At 42.1% G+C, this 18,842-nt stretch overlaps 1 protein-coding gene across 1 annotated transcript in view; it reads right to left on the bottom strand.

Annotated features, from left to right (window-relative positions):
• LOC108570825 (serine/threonine-protein kinase NLK) overlaps window positions 1–18,532 on the bottom strand; it is a 102,798-nt gene extending 84,266 nt beyond the window's left edge. The window contains exons 1-4 of the mRNA XM_017932747.1: window positions 18,519–18,532; window positions 17,930–18,142; window positions 12,540–12,669; window positions 10,657–10,712 (exon numbers count right to left, since the gene is read on the bottom strand). Coding sequence (XP_017788236.1) covers window positions 10,657–10,712; window positions 12,540–12,669; window positions 17,930–18,142; window positions 18,519–18,532 — 413 coding nt within the window. The remainder of the gene's footprint in view (window positions 1–10,656; window positions 10,713–12,539; window positions 12,670–17,929; window positions 18,143–18,518) is intronic.
• Window positions 18,533–18,842: the final 310 nt, after the last annotated feature.

Genomic DNA, 18,842 nt, shown 5'->3' with positions numbered 1-18,842 from the left:
TATCTATTTCCACTGTTGCAAATATCGAAAGAGCATTATTCCTCTCCCATTTTATACTTCGTCCCTTCCAAACTCCGCTCATCTCAAACTGCACCCTCTCTAAATTTCCTCCGAAAAGAAAAGGTACTCTTCGACCACCTATCTCTTCAATTACAACCATCAAAAGATCACCATCCCACTTTCATTTCATATTTCATCCCTTCAAAATTCTATTCATCTCAGACTTAGCCCTTTCCTAATCTCACACCTTCCACTATCTATTTCCACTGTTGCAAACATCAAAAGAGCACCATCCCAGTCTCATTTCATACTTCATCCCTTCCAAACTCAATTCACCCCAAACTTCACCCTCCCGAAATTTCCTCCCAAAAGGAAAAGACACTCTTAGCCCACCTATCTCCACCACAACAACCAACCCACATCGCCACCCCCCTGAGTCGCGACATCTCACCCCCAGCCTCACCTCCGTCTCCTCTCTCCACTCCCGACAATTCAGCTCTCGCGGGTGCAGTTGGGGTGTCGCGATTCCACTGCGTGGAGAGCCGCCGTCGCCTAATTCCTAATTAAGGATCCCGCTCGATTAGCTCGCTTTCACCGTGCAACCGTACTACCGCCGTGTTCACGGAGAAGGGGAATAGAGGTGGTGGTCCATCCCTGTTGCCCACCGCCAGACGTCCTGGACCCTTGGTCCGCGTGAATACAGCATGGCGACCGGGCCACAGAGCTCGGAATTGCTCGATGGCAATCATGGATTATTAATGCGTGCACCGCACCGCTATTGATAGCTCGATAGCGTACCATTACCACCCTCCTCCACGTCCCTCCTCCACAGTATACTCTGGTTTGCTCCAGTCCGTTTACACTGTTGCGCGACTGATAATATAACTTCCTCCTCCTCCTACTACTCCTCAAAGCGAGAGAGAGAGATCGATCGATCGATTTCTATGGCTAGCTGCTCGAATGATAGGATCCACACTGACTAACAGAGAACACAGAGGGTGGAACTGAGGTTTGGCTGGATTGTGCACTGTGCAGCTTGAATTTCGAGGGTGAATCGTGGTTTCGCCATTTTCTCCACATTTTTCACCACGATGGCCCGGGTTAGATTGTTGCAACGGGGAGGGCAGGTTTGAGAATGTTTGCTCGACCGAAACATGAACCACGCCGCCTGGTGAATTATACCCTGGCAAATAGGGAACATGAGTTAACTAGTGATTGATTCGGAAACAGTTAGAAGGTAGTTTATTTAGCGTGTGTTCAAGGTGGTCGCGAGGTGTTAACTCTGGGTTTTAACCCTCTCCTTACAGCTGTAAGGTGTAGGTCGTCGCGAAGAAGGTTCGACTAGGGCTCAATTACAACGCGAGCGTATATTTGATCGCGGAGTAGACACAGGACGGCATATTACCTAGGCCTGGCGGCTCTTGGCCCTCGAGGCGAACAGTCGAGAGATGTTTTCAAAACATCTCTGGATTTCTTCGTCCTCGGGGGCAAGAGTACTGCCATGGCAATGTGGACCGCGCCCCCACTTCCTGCGACTTTCCCAGGGAAAAGGAGGCTATTTAAAGGAGCCCCGAAAAAGACACGAGGCTTTTTGTCGCGAAGAATCCAGCTACGCACATCGTGTCACTTGTGCCTAAAATTAGATTAAGTGTTAAATTGTCGCGAATAAATGGTTGGTTACCCAACCTCCGAGTAATTATTTGACACCACGTCGATTCCAAAAATGTAATTTGAAAACATTCAGATTTCAAAAATTGTTTGTTTTGACTATAGTCACCCGTATCGAAAGGGTGAAAGCACCTATGGGCAAGCCCTGATCTATTTCAGCGAAGTTCGTCTTCAATCTTCGCATTAAGTTGTTACGTCGTTCGTTACATTGTCAAATTTATCTTTCAATTCGTTTAATATTATGATAGTGTTGAGACTTTCACGGCCCGGATTGATACGAGTGGAATTATTTGAGGCTGATCATTACCAGTACGTCTCCAGACCCTGATGAAGCTAGCTGCAATGCTGGCGAATGTAAATTCTTTTGGACACGGCTTACACCGGGTAGCCTCAAATAATTCCGTTTACAGTTAATTCACGTTATTTAATAATTCGGTCCGGCCCTTGATTCGGAGACAGAATGATAAATTGGCCCCCGAACTAGGAAAGGTTGCCCATGCCTGGGCTAGAGCTTCAGTGTTTTTCTGTTACGGCCGATGCGTGAGGCCTTGGAGAACCCGTATTCGGAGGTTGCGTTGCGTCTGCCCGTATCGTCGAGGGTGGGATTGATATCGATCACGACGACACGTCTGGACCTTTTGTTCAAGTTCTTCGCTAAATATTGTAGAGTGGAGACACCTTATGAGGGCAGAACGTGCTCGTATCCTCTCAATAATCGGCCGGTGTCTTTTTGCAGCCTCCAAACAAAAGCTTGTGAAGCAGTACTCAATTACGCTTCTCTTAAAAATAAGCAATTCGACGGAGAAAAGGAAGATTCCAGAGAATTTTGATTTTTGATAGGCATCGAGAGGTACTTTCTTCAAGACTGCTCAATCAGCGAAGGCTTTCTTAATGGATCGAACACGAAATCGGGTGAATTGGCAAGAGGAGGGCATAATCATCGTGAAATCGACTGCATTGCCGCTTTGCTAGTGTGAAATCAGTAATTCATATTTGTCTTTCGCAAACGACGGTCTCCCCCGATATGTATTCATCCAATCAAGCCAGTCCTTAATCAGAAATTAGGCGGCGTCTTGGAGGAGCATATAGCTGCCTCCCCGTGGAGACGAGCCATCGAATTTTCGATTTATGCAGATGAGATCGAGCCCGTCCCGGGCCGCAATAACGCGATCTGGGCCATAGTTCCCCGGTAATCTAACTAAGAAATCGGTTTCTCCGGTGTACCATTAGCGATACAGAGGCATTTCGACATTTAAAACACTGTGCTGATTATTTACTTCTGCGGTACAACGAGAATTATAGCTGTGGATATCGAGATCGACGTCGATTTCAAATTTAAATGGAAGTGTGCGAAAAATGAGAGGTGAAAGTAAGTCAAATGATGTCGATAGCGACGAAAGGGTTAAGAAATATGGAATTTCTGTTAAATCGCAAGAAATGTATAATTGGAGAAGTGAAATTGATAAATTATTGGAAATTCTCGTTTCTGAGTGTCCTCAGAAATTGGAGAATTCGAGAAATTCGCGTTTGTTTCCGAGGTATTAGGCTTGTTAGAATAGCAAGAGGGGAAATTTTCACTTTCGAGCCAACCAGAGGCGTTCACATCGAAACTTCGCCGTTAATTCACGCCGCTTCGATTGAAGCAACGAAGGATTCGATAACACGCAGTCGCGGGCCACTGTATTAACCGGTAATCTCGTTAGCGTATCGTCTGCGAGACGGTGGTTAGTCGGGCTCTTTAATTAGAAATTAGGCAGTCGCTTTCAGCGAAGTTCAACTCACTACGCGAACTTCCCTCCAGTCGATCAACACAGAGAGCGAGAGAGAGACGTTGAATTTTCCATGTAGATGGAATTAGAATCGATCCAGGCGCAAACACAGTCTCGTTTCAACGAGCAATAGAGCTAATGGAGTCAAAACTTGCCAAGTTATCGCTCGATTTTCTTTCGCGATTCTCTCTTCGACGTTTGTCACGCGAATCTTTCTGTGGGAAAATAATTAACAGCTTGCCTGTGGATAGTTGCTTCGCGTAATTGAAGTTTCCACTTGAAATTCACTTTGAATTTCAGCTTCGGTTCCAAGTTTCCACGTGAGTTTGGAGTTTCAGGTTAAAATTGAATAATTTTCTATTCTGAACTTCTCGTTTCAATATTGAATTCTGAATTGGAATTTTGAACATCGTGTTTGAATTCTGCATTGGAATTTTGAACATCTCGTTTGAATAATGAATTCTGAATTGGAATTCTGAACATTGTATTCGAATGTTGAACTCTGAACTGAAATTTTGACCATCGTGCTTGAATTCTGCATTGGAATTTTGAACATCTCGTTTGAACGTTCAATTCTGAATTGGAATTTTGAACATTGTATTCGAATGTCGAACATCTCGTTTCAATGTTGGACTCTGAATTGGAATTTTGACCATCGTGCTTGAATTCTGCATTGGAATTTTGAACATCTCGTTTGAATATTGAATTCTGAATTGGAATTCTGAACAATGTATTCGAATGTTGAACTCTGAACTGAAATTTTGACCATCGTGCTTGAATTCTGCATTGGAATTTTGAACATCTCGTTTGAACGTTCAATTCTGAATTGAAATTTTAAACATCATGTTCGAATGTTGAATATCTCGTTTGAATGTTCAATTCTGAATTGGAATTTTGAACATCGTGCTTGAATTCGGAATTGAAATTTTGAACATCTCATTTGAACGTTCAATTCTGAATTGGAACTTTGACCATCGTGTTCGAATTCTGAATTCGAATTCGTCAATGTTTTTACGACACACCTCACCGCAATTCTACGTCCAAGTAATCTCCTCCATTGAAGAACATCTTACTTCATCAAACCCATTGTGCGATAAGAATCAATTACCCAAGCAAGGTTACTTCTCCAATTCCCAACCATCTTAACCAACTCCATCACTCCACATCACTTCTCTTACAACCGTCAAAAACTCCACCTTGAACATCGATCTCCCCAAAACAATCTCCACCTTCCATCCAATCCAACTAAACCCAACAAAAATCCTCAAAAAAAAAGCAAACGAAGCAAGATAACAAAAACAACACCGAAGAAAAAGAAAAACGAAAGAATTCAAAGGAAAATAAAAACGTAATCCTCTTGCGAATCGATCAGGCGCGGGCAGCGTGAAACAGGTGGTCCATAGAGGACGAAGAGAGAGTAAAGTCCGCGAGGAAGCTGGTAGCAAGTAAATCGAGCCATCGCGTCTTGTCTCATCAGGTTCGCAGCGGTGCATGCACCGCTGGACGTGGCTCGTGTACGCGACATAATCCCATTGGAAGACGACAACCGAGACAACCAGTCGTTTCAACACACTCACGGAACAGAGATAACAGCACGGAAAAAGAAACTCCGAAGAAGCTTGAAGCAGCGAAGAAGAAGAAACAGAACGAAACGAAATAAGCAAGCAAGCAAGAGCGGTCCTTGGTAACAGTCGTCATTGCCAACGATGATTTACGCTGTCACGGTGGATCCAGGCGAATTGAAGTTCGAAAAGATCGAAGAAACTGGCGAAAGGAGAGAAGAAGAAGCTTCAAGAAGTTGTCTCTTCTCGCTGGAGTAATAACGAGGGAAGAAATGAAGAAGAAAAAAAAGCAGGCGATCCGTATTTATATACAAAAAGAAAGTAAGAGAGAGAAAGGTGGGAAGAGAGAGAGAGAGAAGGATAGAGAAGGCTGATTTATCGAGCTGCCTTCGTCGAGATTAACTCTCGCAGCAGAGCCGCGCGCGATCCCGTTCACTTAAGGGGCATCGACTATCGGTCTCTCGTTGATCGATCGATCGATCATTCGGCCACTTTGGACGCCGTCTGACTCTGCCCGATTCCTACCGACCGCCGGACCATCGCCGCATTTTCTAACTGCACGGAGATTAAGCCCGGGATTTTCCTCGGAACGAGGATTCTCAGATTGACTTTGTTCTCACGGAGCTTGGAAAAATCGTCGCCACGGGTTCTCCTGTGTTTTGCGGTGACTGGGATATGAAAATTCCTGTTTTCATTCGGTGTAGGAAGGTGGAATTGTTGGGTGATTTTTAGGGTGGACTGAAATGATTTTTATATGAGTGAAATTATTAATGAGTATATTGCTGACTCTCTATCGAAACAAGCGAAAGAGGCCGGCGTTTGGGCTTTCAGTGGCCGATACGTTGCCGGCGCTCAGGCTTTAACCCTTTCGCTCCGAAGGGCGTATATATACGCCCTCGAAGAATGAACATTCATATACGAAGAGCGTATATATACGCTCTCGAAAAGTGGGCGCTCGGGTACAAAGAGCGTACATGTACGTTCATACCATATATATACTTTTCTTTCTTTTTTGTTTTTGCGACAAAATTATCGTTTGCCAAATTTCATTTAAATCTTATAAGACAGATATTGGAAACATATGGGAAACAAAAATCAGATATGAAATGTACCTCAGTGTCGACTAGTCAGTAATGCGCTCCGTTCATAGCGATCATATTTTGTCACAAGCGCGCCGTAGCGAAAAGATTAATATTGTGCTAGAAGGGCAAGTAGCTGACGCTTAGAGGCACTGACAGGAAAAGAAATAATACGTTAAGGGGTTAATTGATGATTTTACTATGAAACTTTGACTAAGAATATTTCTACAAATTTTAGGAATTTTTGGAATTCTTTTTTGTGGTTCTTTAACTATTCTACGTGAACAGTATGCTGTTCCTGAAGGAATTTAGGACACTTTTCCTATGTAAATTTAAAGTAGACCACAATTCAGCTGAATCATTTCGAAATTTATCGACACTAATTATTATGAAAATATAGTAGTTAACAAAAAAAGTCCATTAATACCAATAACGCAAATTTTGACCAAATAGAAACCATCACAGAAATAATCAAAGTGCGATCTAATATTACACTCTTCAAAATTAGCTAAAAATTGACACCAACAATTTCTAAAAAAAAGTCAAGATTTTCTTAACCCTTTAATACCGACAGAGATGCCTTCACAAAACCGACAAGCTCACACTTTTCTAAGTAACAAAATCACGAACTCGTGTACGTATATTTTCCTCGAATATAACTTTCAAATGATTGTTTTATAAAAGAACTTGAAGTAGTCTCCTAATTATGCGTTGTACAACTAATCAGTATTTCGATACGACATGCAGTCCTCCGTTCTTAATCCTGTAATGCTAAGACGGTAAAAAAATGTTCACACGGTAGAAAATAATTTAGACGACATCATACCTGTACGATACATCCTTCGAATCTCGGAGCGAGGATCTAAAGAAGAAATCTGACGGCAGTGAAACAGCCTCTAAAGGGACAATCTCCGAGATCGTGAAACGGACTCGTCAAACGTCTCCTTCGAATCTCAGCCACGTTCGCCTGAAATTTCTTTCCGGAGAAGGATCGTTCAGGACTTCCTCTCTCGTAGGCCAGCGACGACGTTGCGAAAGAGGCTGGGCCGGTGTTACGCGCAGATTGCTGCTCTCTCGCTGGTTACGTTCCAGCACCGTTTGTTCTCAACTGTGCGCGTCACTTTTCGTTACGCGATCGTTACGAAACCGCGGAGGTCACGAACGTGTGTCGACGCTTTGTTCTCTTATTCGTCACTGATCATGATTTTCACGGTGTGGAAAGAAACACGGAATTCTACTTGGGACCACTGTGTGCGAGAGAAGCGTAACCTTCTCGTTACAATTTCGTCCGTTTGCTTTGGAAAAATTTACAGGAGGACTCGGGTTGGTAATGAAATTTCCGGTTTTCCTGCTTTACGATTCCTTTCCTCGTACAACCAATTAATGCTAAAATATTGCGAATTCTTAAGATTTGACAATCCTCAGATTTTTAATTTTTCTGCTTCGAGATTTCTTTTTAGCGATTATGCATCCAAGAGTAGTTATTTAATTAAAGCTAAAATATTGTAAATTCTTGAGATTTGACAATCCTCGGACTTTTTAATTTTTCAAAATTTCCAATTTTCCTGCGTTACGATTTCTTTTTCTCATTATACAGCCAATGGTAGATATTTAATTAAAGCTAAAATATTGTAAACTCTTGAGATTTGACAATTCCCAGATTTGTAATTTTTCCAAATTTCCAAATTCAAAACTTCTTTTTGGCGATTATGCATCCAAGAGTTATTTGATTAAAGTTAGAATACTGTAAATTTTTAAGATTTGACAATCCCCAGATTTTCTAAATTAAAATCACAGCTAGAATAAAATTAACTTTTATTGCTGATTTATCTATTTTCGTCGCACCTTGGCCATGATCTATGACTCCAGCCTGATTTCTATTTACAAAGCAAAGATTAAAACTATCGACACTTTTCTGCAATTTTAAATAGATGTAGCGTGACTTTAGTGTTACTGCTAAACCTTCTTTCCTTTTCCCTTCAAATTTAACGTAAGTTCTAGTGATTCCAATGGACTACAATTTGTGTTCGGAAAAATGGGTGGAGCCAGAAAGAGAGAGAGAGGGGGGTTTCACCGTGAAATTAAGCTTTTCCCTTCACATGGAACGTGACGAGGCACGGCAACCGTTATTGATCTTCCGGTGTTCGTAACGCGAGAACGGAGCCTCGAGATTTATTGGGTTACCTCCTCTCTCCTACACGTGTCCGTTCCTCCGTAGGGCAAGTTCGTCGCTTAATTTCGTTTCGACGGGAGAACGCGACCTTTCCAGAGACGGTCACCGTCGACTGCTGTCAGAAAATCACGAGGTTTTCTACGCCGATTCGTCGTTATTCCCTTCGGTCGATTCTTAACAGCAGGGAGATCTACTAAAGCTAGCCTTTTGCTCGTCTTCGAACTTTCGATTTTACTCGGGATTCAGACTCGAAGACTGGTTATCTGTGTGGAATTTTAATTGGTCCGAGTGAAAAGTTAGTGTTCGAATTGGGAACGTATTTTTTAAATTAACGATTAGTAATTTGTATCGGTCGAAGAGGAAGGAAATTTAGTTGTTTAATATTTATTCATTGTATAAAATTAGCTGGTATCGAGTATCAAAGAGGATTAACTCTTATATCGCTTGATAACAGGTTAGAGTAGTTGGTCATGTTGGGCACGGTGGCTACTCGTCGATCATTAAAGTGCAGCTTCACTTGTCGCGGCACCGACAAGGATGGGTGACCGCCCTCTTCTCTTTCGGAATTATTATATCATTATAAATAATTTACACGCTGATTGGGGCTCGGAGATTGCGTCTCATCAATCGCTACAATATTATACGACACATAAACGAAAAAAAAACAAAAAAAAAAATGAAACATTAATACTCTTCATACATTTACAAGGATACGACGAACAACCTATCGCACCTATATTACAAATTCAAGAGAGAGAAAGTAAAAGGTAAAAGAAGTAGTATTACAAGAGCAAAAGGACAAAAGCTGACTTGGAGAAGAAAAAAACTAAATTAAAAAGACACTAAGCAAGGAACTTAGGTTAATACCAAAGGTAAAACCACACGGATACACCTGGAAATCCTGAAGGGATGAAACTTCCATCAGCAAGTATTAAACGAAAAAAAAAAAAAAGGGGAAAACCACGAGGAAAAAGCCCAACGCAGGCAAACAAAACCGTCGATCAAATCTCCAGCTAGAATATCGCGTCGAAAGAGACCGTCCATCTCTGGCAGCATCGTTACCAGACACCCCATATAATATTCCCTCTAGCCACCCCAAGTCTCTTCCCGCCATTTCTTTCCCTTTGTACTCGCCCGTTATTATCGTTCCCGTTGTGTCCGACTGTAGGAAAAAACGGAAGGAACAACAAAGACAAATTCTCTCGCTCTCTCTTTGAAATAAAACAAGACAAAACGAAGGAGGTAGAAAACGGAAAACGTCGGTTTACCGAGCGGCGATCGTTCACAGGGAAGATTTCTCTAAGCGATCGAACGACCCAAGTCGATCTCTGCCAATTGCTTCTCGATCACACACAAACCCTCTCTCTCTCCGCCTACGCTTTTAATTGCTGCCTGCCACGAAGCTGGCTCGATTAAAAGTTTCCGCGTCGCTTCAGACGAGCGTTGCGTGCGGCTGACTTCCGCGCCAATCGAAAAATCCACGGGGGACGGGTTAAACGCTCGAGGACCCTCCTGGATCCTCCACTTCGCGTGATTCGATCTCTCGATCTTTTCATTCCGCATTTTTCCTTCTTACTTCTGTTTCAGATCGAACGTGAAGACAATGTCTGAAAGGAAAGCTTGTAAATTACAGGAAACTGTGGTGTATGGAAGGTCATTCTCGAGGATTTATCTTTTAGAAGAACAGTTGATCGTTTTTTTATTTTCGAAAGATGTCGACGGTAATGAGAGGTATACTTTACGAATTGCAGAGAGTGTAACAGGGTGGTTCTTTCTTTCAGAATAACACCAAAGGTTTTGTGTCTCTTGTTTGTGAAGAACAATACCTTCGAGGATCTCTTTGGAGGATATTAGGTTATTTTGCTTGGTAGATTTCAATAAAAATGTATAGTACACTTTGCCAATTGCGTAGGAAGCACAGTGTTCTTTCATTTGAAATGTAGCTCAAGGTTCTTCTTTATTATACTACCGAAGAATAATAATTCAGAGCTCGCTGTTCAATAGGAAGAACGATACCTTTTTGTCTTATTAAAGCTACTGTTTCAATCAGAAAAAAGATTCCAACTTCGTCGAACTTCGAGGATAAAAGTTGACGCGCTTTTAAAACTCGCCTATCATTTTTATCTATTTATGCTAAATTTCGCGAAAATTCCTACGCGTCCCGATAAAAACGAAACAACAGGATCGTAATTCGGATTTCTTTCCAGAGGAGAACGGAGCCTTAAGTATCGCGATATTTCTCCGCGAAAAATTCCTCCGGTTCTGTTGAAAGTTACTCCCGCGGGAAACCGCGCAAAAGTTCCGGAAACACGGGTCGCCGTAAAAGAATCAGCGTTTTCGGATTTCTCCGAAGGACAAACCTGTTCCAACTGTGGCGCTGCCGTGGACAGTGTAGAAAAGGATACATTTCTTGGAAGAAGTCCAGGTGCGGTGGCTGAAGGATGTCCAGGGCTGAGAGGACCTGGAAGAAAACGAGAAAAAAAAACGGAGAAATTACGAGGAGTTCAGAGTGGGCAATTTCGAGCCTCGAGTATGTTACAAACAATTTCTTTCGCGAAGATTAACCGGGGTAAAATGATAAAATGTGAACTCCGACGAGTAGTAAAAAATTGTCTTCCTCGAAAAAAGATGAGAATTGAAATGGAAAGTCTAATTTTCATTTCTCTGCATTCTTTTATTTTTCGTTCGAGTAATGTTAATTGCTAATAAATATAAGATATATCAATAAATACGGAGAATAATAAAATATAATAAATATAAGAAGAAAGTCATAATTTAAGGCACGAGGAATTTCGTTTCCGGGTCCTTCTTCTCTGAATATTTTCCACAGTGAAATTTTCGTCGAAAACGAAATTCGTGGAAGTCGCAAACACGTCTGGGTTCGAGAGATCGACGCGTTTCTTCGGAAACCGTACGATAATGCGCTTATCTCCCTCGTAAAACAAAATGCCGGCTGTATTTTCCTTCGACCGCTGATAAGCGGGGAGCCGCGGTACAGATAAGCGAGTTATGGAAAATCGCCGACTCGGGGGGAAGGGAAAGACGACTGATTTTTGGTGGAGTGTATCGAAATAGAACGAAACCTCGACGATGCTGCGTGTTCTGCTTTGAAATTCCACGAGATTTCGTGAATTTTTGTAGGAACTTGTTATCTCTATCGCTGAGAGCGAAATAATACATTACTACAGTAAATAATAATAAATTCTGGGACGGTAGAATTCTTTGACCACTTATCAATTTACGAAACAGTTGCTCCAAATATTCCTTGATGTCTTTCATTTTTTTTTAAATCAAATTTATAGGAAATCTGGAGTTCCATAATTGCCACAGTATCTCTTTAACCCTTTCGCGACTAGCGCCGGTTATATCCGGCATCCGCTAAATGCTTCACACTGGCTAACGCCGGGTATATCCGGCATCCACTAAATGCTTCACACTGGCTAGCGCCGGTTATATCCGGCACCCACTAAATGCTTCACACTGGCTAGCGCCGGTTATATCCGGCACCCACTAAATGCTTCACACTGGCTAGCGCCGGTTATATCCGGCACCCACTAAATGCTTCACACTGGCTAGCGCCGGTTATATCCGGCACCCACTAAATGCTTCACACTGGCTAGCGCCGGTTATATCCGGCACCCACTAAATGCTTCACACTGGCTAGCGCCGGTTATATCCGGCACCCACTAAATGCTTCACACTGGCTAGCGCCGGGTATATCCGGCATCCACTACGCGCGTCGCATTGGCTCGCGCCTCGACAACTCAAAGTGAAGATTTATTTTAAAATACGGAACAAGGCCTCAACAACACTCCCTTTATCCGATACACCCTTAAGTCCTTTGCTGTTCCAACGAAATCCTCTAAGATTTGAAAACACGCGAGACACTCTTAATGTGCATAGTGTGCACTAATGGCACGACGACCCGTTCGTTAGTGGCATGCTGGTTCCGCCGTCGCGAAAGGGCTAATAATTTTATCTGATACATTTGGTAATTCTTTTAAGTTTTTAATCAAATGTGTAGAAAATCTGGAGTTCCACAATTTCTATTTCAATTACAATTCTTTTTATTTTCTAATAAAATGTACATATATAAAATCGGGAGTTTCATGTTTACCATAGATATCAAACAGAATCAGCAGATTAACGCTAAAACTATCTGTAGCGACAAAGTTACATCTACTTTGCTCCAATCTTACCATCCCACCCATGAAAATTAACCTTCGACACAGTTATCTTCAAATTAAACCCCCCAAAACAGCTCCACCAATGAAACATAAATACTCACGTTTCCGTGTTTGAAGAAGCAGAGCATCTTCAGCTCCCTGAAGACCCGTTTGCTGCTCACGAGGCTCTGAAAGACGTTCGGCAGTTTCTTCAAGGCCACTCTCCTACCGTCCCTCGGATCCGTCACCGCCCTAAAATCAAGAAAGCAGAAAAAATCGTGAAATTTCACAAGCAAATATATTCGACACAACTTTCCATACTGTTTAACCAACAGGGGTTTATGGCACGGATTCCAAGCGACGTTACTTTTGAGAAGTTTTTCTACAAGTTTTTTGATAACAACAGCCTATTCAAGCCAGAGGGCAAATCCGGCTTATTACCTGATGGCCGCGGAAATTCTCCACTTCTGCGGGCCACATGGTAAGCCGGTACTTGCCTCTGCGCGCTCAGTAACGGTAAACATGCCATAAACCCGTAAAGTCGACGTTTCGGCAAGATCGCCACGCGGGGCTGACACCCCCGTTTGGGACCGTCTCTCCCTCTCTGCCACCACCCTACTCTGCGGGCCACGGGAGAGTGCACGAGGGCCTAGGAGAGCGGCTCTAGGGGGTGAAAGGCCCATGATTTGCCAACTAGGTAAACTCCCCATTTTGGCGAATAGAGATATATACAGCCAGTTCACGACATTCGGGCAGATTCTAATATACTTAGAAACAATCGACACCACTTTGAGCGCTCTAACACGCGATACTCGACATCTTGGTACACCAGTGCGGTCCAGTCCGCAACAATCGACATCACAAATAAAGCGCGATCACCATCGCGACAGTAAGTAGTTGGCACATACAACGCCAACCCGACCTTCCAACCAACAAGAAGCGCGGGAAGCTGCGTTAACACATACAAAACTCTGTTTTCTCTTTTTCACCGAAGAGTACGTCGAAAGTTTCCACGCTTGTTCGATACAAGGGAGAATACAGCGATAAATTTGAACATCGTTCGTCGATCCGCGAACACACGAGAAACAGGGAAGGGGGGTGAAGCATGGAGAAGCGTGGAGAAGGGTTAATAACAGCGACCGCGATCGATTCGTAATCCGCGAGCAGACGACGGGCCCTGGTCCGCGGAATAATTATTGTGCCTGCAATTAGTTCGTTTACGGTGGCTCGATTTCATTGTCAGCCGGCCGGCACCGCAAAACCGACCATTCCAATCCCTCGTTTTCATTCGCTAGTCAATCTCGTCTGCTGCCCCGACACACAGCCCTCTCCTCCGCGTCGCGATAAAACGATTTTTCACTTTTCACAGATGTTCTTGTGTCCGGTGACTCGGTGGACACGGTTGCTTTGCTGCTTCAAGCGTGTGTTTTTGGTTGCTCGGGTGGCGAAAGGAGAGTGGAGGTGAGATTTTGGAGGGGAGAGTTAAAATTCGGAGCGGAAATGAGTTGAATGAGGGTGAGAAATATTTTTTTGAGAATTGTTTGGGAATTTTTGGAGGCTTTTTTGGGGGAATTTGAAATTTAACAATGAGAAATTTGGTAATTTTTTTAAATAGCGTAAAATAGATCTTTAATTTAATTTTTGAGGATTTTTAAAGAATTTTTTCGGACCTGAAAGTTTAACAATGGGAAATTTAAGATCCATAATGAAGAAATTTTATTGAATAGCACAGAACAGACTTTAATTTAATTTTTGAAGATTTTTAAAGAATTTTTTCGGACCTGAAAGTTTAACAATGGGAAATTTAAGATCCATAATGAAGAAATTTTATTGAATAGCACAGAACAGACTCTGTTTTAATTTTTTAAGGATTCTGTGCGACCTGAAAGTTTAACAATGAGAAATTTAAGATCCATACCAAAGAAATTTTATTAAATAGCACAGAATAGGCTTCGATTCAATTTTTCAAGGATTTCTGAAGAATTTTTTTCACCGTGATACTTCAACAATGAGAAATGTTTAATCCACAGTGAAGAATATTTGCTAAACAGCCAAGAATTCCTTTTAACTCACCGATGAAAAATGAACATCGACATAACGACGAACAAACTAAAGAATTTTAATGGACCAGCAAGGATTTCGTTTGGACTTTGAAATACTCCGTAAACGGGACAGTCAATTTCCCCCGAACATTAAGTATATACAATTTTTCGAGAATACACGTGTGGAAAAGATGCATCGAAAGGATGAAAAACGGTACTTGGCCAGAGTCCAAATTTGCTGTTTCAAGAAGACACGAAGATTCTCAGGAAGTGAATCAGCAACGCGATGCGATACGTAAATCTTCGTTCGACACGCGTTTTCCACGGTACGGTAAATCATGCTATGTTATTCTGTCATATCATGTAACAATCTAGCAAAGTAACTGAAACTGAGACAACCTGATACTTGGAAAACAAAATAATAATGCACAATCCTCGACTACAACCACAAACCGTACAGCATTTTAAACTTATTAAATCCTATTATTTCCCCATCCTTTCATCTTCTTATTCGAATAAAAAAAAGGAAAACAAGAAGAAAAATAGCAGAGAGGAAGCAAAGATGAATTCGTAAAAAATGAGAGGAAAGAGTTAAATTACGTTGAAAATGAGAAAAAATGGTGTTGCAAGGATGGAATGGTAGAAAGGAAGTAGAAATTGGTTTAAAAGTCGTAAGAGATCGTGTAACATGAGGATCGAAAAGGCAAATTAGTCGAGGCAAGTCCGCGATGCGCGTCGCACGCGCGCTTTCAGGGTCGTTCTACTCGAAATCCGTGGCCTCACTTCCGTTATGCTTGGCAGGCCGAGTGCGTTGACCCTTTTCGACGACGGTCGTCGTACCTTTCTTCGTTCGTGACTCGCTTCTGTGAATCGAGCTTTAATCTCTGGGCCACGACGATGGACCCTTCTGCGACCGGCCGCCTGACTGATAAGATAATTACCGCCTCCGAATTCGAGAGAGATAAACGGCGAAAAGTTCGCCACCCGGTTCGATTCTGGACTGGCCTTAGGACCCTACAACTTTTCACGGATATTTTCGTGGAGCTCTCCATGGAGTACTTGAAATTTAGAAATTTAGAAATTGAAAAATTTGAAATTGGAAACCTGAAGATTTGAAATATAAAACTCTGAAGTTTGGAACCGCTAGCAACACAAACCCGCAAAGATTTTAATTTCAGAACACACAACCCAAACTCCCTATTTGCAAGCAAATTTAAACAGAAACAAACGCTCGCGTCGATCATGTCCCAGCGAATTTTCAAACGCACAATCGCTAATTGCGTAATTCATAATTTATAATTAATAATTGCTAGCGTTCATTCATTACCGGCGATTTGTAATTGATGAATTCTTATTAAAAATACATATAATTAGCAATTTGAAATTCGACGTTTCACAGCCAGTTAAAAGCACAATGTTATTACATCGGGAAACAGAATACACAGCATTTAACATTCTCCGCATACGTTAATATACATCCCCTAGCCCACTTTCCATCTACTTCCATCCAATCACACCGACACATTTCATTCCCAAATTCAATTTTTCCCACACAAAACCACTCTTATTCCAAATCGTGCCACCCTATATACACACCAACTTCATCGCCCTAACCCTTTACAGACTCCTCGTCGAGTGTGACTCGACATCAGTTTTATTCACAGGTAGAATCAAGTCATTTTTAAATTGCCAATTTAAATATGTATTATTTTTTTTTTACCTAGATGATCAGTGGAGCACATATATATCACCCTTAATGCTATTTTCAATATAAAATTGTAGGAACCTAGGGAAAAATTTCGAAGGACCCAACCGGGAATCGAACCCGGGACCTTCGGCTTAGCAAGCCGAGGCTTTGCGCGCTACGCCAACCACTCCCTCTCTATTCTCCCTTCGAGATTTCCTATTTAACCACGAAGGCCCCGATACTGCATAATTAGTAAAAAAAAAAATTGTTCAAATTCCTTCCTATCAACCAAATGTCGTTTGGAGATTTCTCACATTTGTAAACGTATTCACTTTTGTTTCGTTTGGAATAACCTTTCCCGAGACACCTACGTACATATCATATAAATAAGAGGCGAGCAACAAAAGCGAGTCAGTCTGCCTTGCTGAGCAGGTTTTTCAAGGTGCTAACCTTACTTACTTAGCCATTAGCTATCGATAATAATTATGTACACTAATATTTTACTTTTCTTGTAGAGTGTAAGGAGCCGCTTTACTCCAGGGAACTCTTATCACCCCTTCTGCATCAACTCCCAGACGTACGTTTGATAAAAAAAAACAGAAGCGAGTCAGTCTGTCTGTGCAAACCGTGCAACAGTCTGTGTTTCTCGTTAGTGTAAATAATAAACTACGTCGTAGATTTTCTTTCTGAAAAATAGTTTTCCGTGTTTCTTACAATTCTGAAAATAACAGGGAGTTGCTGAAAAGCAAATTTAAAAACGAATTTGCAGTTGAAAGGATTAAAGCTGTCCTGGGTATCCTAATCGTTCTAATCGCGAGAGGAACACGTGAGAAAGGAAGAAGCGCAAGGGAAAGACGTTCCTGTTAAGAAAAAGCTAGCTCCTCGAAGCAACAAGTTAAGGACGCTTCCTTCTCCGCGGTCCCTTTCCTTCCAGCCGGTTAATTCGATCGGACGGTAATTAGCAGGCATGGGTGCAGGGTCGGGGGGCGGTAATTTAATCAAGGTGAATTCGCGTCGGATCGATGCCGTGTCGGGCCACATGCGTGCGATCCGCTCCAACTGGTTCCCAACTCTTTCTCCTTCTCTCTTTCTATTCACGTCCGGCCACGTGACACGTTTCCCTCCGCGTATTATACCGCAACATTGTTATCAACCGCGGTGGCTCGCATAAATTCCGACACGCGACGCGGAAAAAAAGAAACACGCGCACACGACGAAATATACGTGTGTAGGAGAGGAGAGGAAAAATAAAGGAAGGACAATTTAACCGGGCAGTCGCAATTTTCTGTAAAAATTACGACCTTTTCCAACAGTTTTTCCGCTCCCTTTTCCACGGCGTTTCGACTACGATAACGCTTCGGAGTCCTCCTCTCTCACTCTGGTGCCGCTGTGCTACGACTACTGTGCCGCGCAGCTGAGTTTCGAATGGAGATTGTAGTTTTAGTTGTAATTGCGGTGGATGTATGTGATGTCTGGAGAGAAAGTTGATTGTTCGATGGGATTGTCGGGAGAAAAGGTATGGTAAACTTGTTTTCCATTTCTTTTTTTTTTTTATAGGATACGCTAAATCGTTCGTAGCTTCTTCTGTAGATGTGTTGTATTTTGCGAGAGATTGGAACTGTGTTGTTTGATTTTGTTTAATAAACTTGCAAAGCGCACAGTGAAATGTATAGGTAGAAATCTCTGTCCTTTCAATTATTAGTACCAATCAGTGTCAATCTTGATGTTAATGGTTAATATTATCTTGAGACTGATGGTGCTGAAGTCTTAATACTTATAGTACCTTGACATCAGTGATCCTATAATCTTGATACTGATGACGCTAGGGTCTTGGTACCAACAGTATACCGATACTACTGCTGCTATAATCTTGACACTGCTATTATTTCGATACTGGTGATGCTGGAGTCTCGATACTAATAGGATCCTGGCACTAGTGATGCTATAATCTTGATACTGATATTTTGCCACTGATAACACTAAAATATTCACACTGCTGGTATATAATATAATAATATTATTTTGATTATTTTGACACTACCGGTTAGGTTAGGACCGATATCGTTCCAGTAATAAAACGAGCCTGGGCAAAGACAATCCTACCACAGTGATTATTCTTAAACCTGCCAAACTTGAGATACAAATATCCTACATTCGAAACAATCTCTCCTGGATCTATCGTTCATTATTGTCTCCAAAAACGAAGATCCACGAGATCCTCAATGCCAGCCTCCAAAATTCATCAACACCTCGTCAACAGAAAACAACAACTCTCTGCGAACGACAAACTCCACGCAGCAGATGAGAACGAACCCTACTATCCATGAAACACACACACACATGTACATACAATCGTTTCGTTATCCACTCACAAGAGCAACGTCATTCGTCTCCAAATAGAACAAAAAGTGTCTTTGAGGTCCCAATGGAGGTCTCCTACAACGTGCACTTCTATTTATTCCCAAGCATATCTCGTGTTCTCCGCAGAGTACGTGTACACAAGCTCGTTTTAAATTCACCAAACCGTAGACTGAACAACGCTCGAATGGGAACGAATAATTTCCTTTTTTGTCTTCTGTTTCTTTTCAAATACAAGCAACCGATCGTTCGCGGCAAACGCAGACGAGCTGATAAATACACACACGTACATATATAGAGCGGATTCCGGTTAATTGGGACAGATTGGGACCGGACTA

This window comes from Habropoda laboriosa, unplaced genomic scaffold (assembly GCF_001263275.1).
Source record: "Habropoda laboriosa isolate 0110345459 unplaced genomic scaffold, ASM126327v1 scaffold15, whole genome shotgun sequence".
NCBI lineage: Eukaryota > Metazoa > Arthropoda > Insecta > Hymenoptera > Apidae > Habropoda > Habropoda laboriosa.
This window is presented reverse-complemented; position numbering and strand designations above follow the sequence as displayed.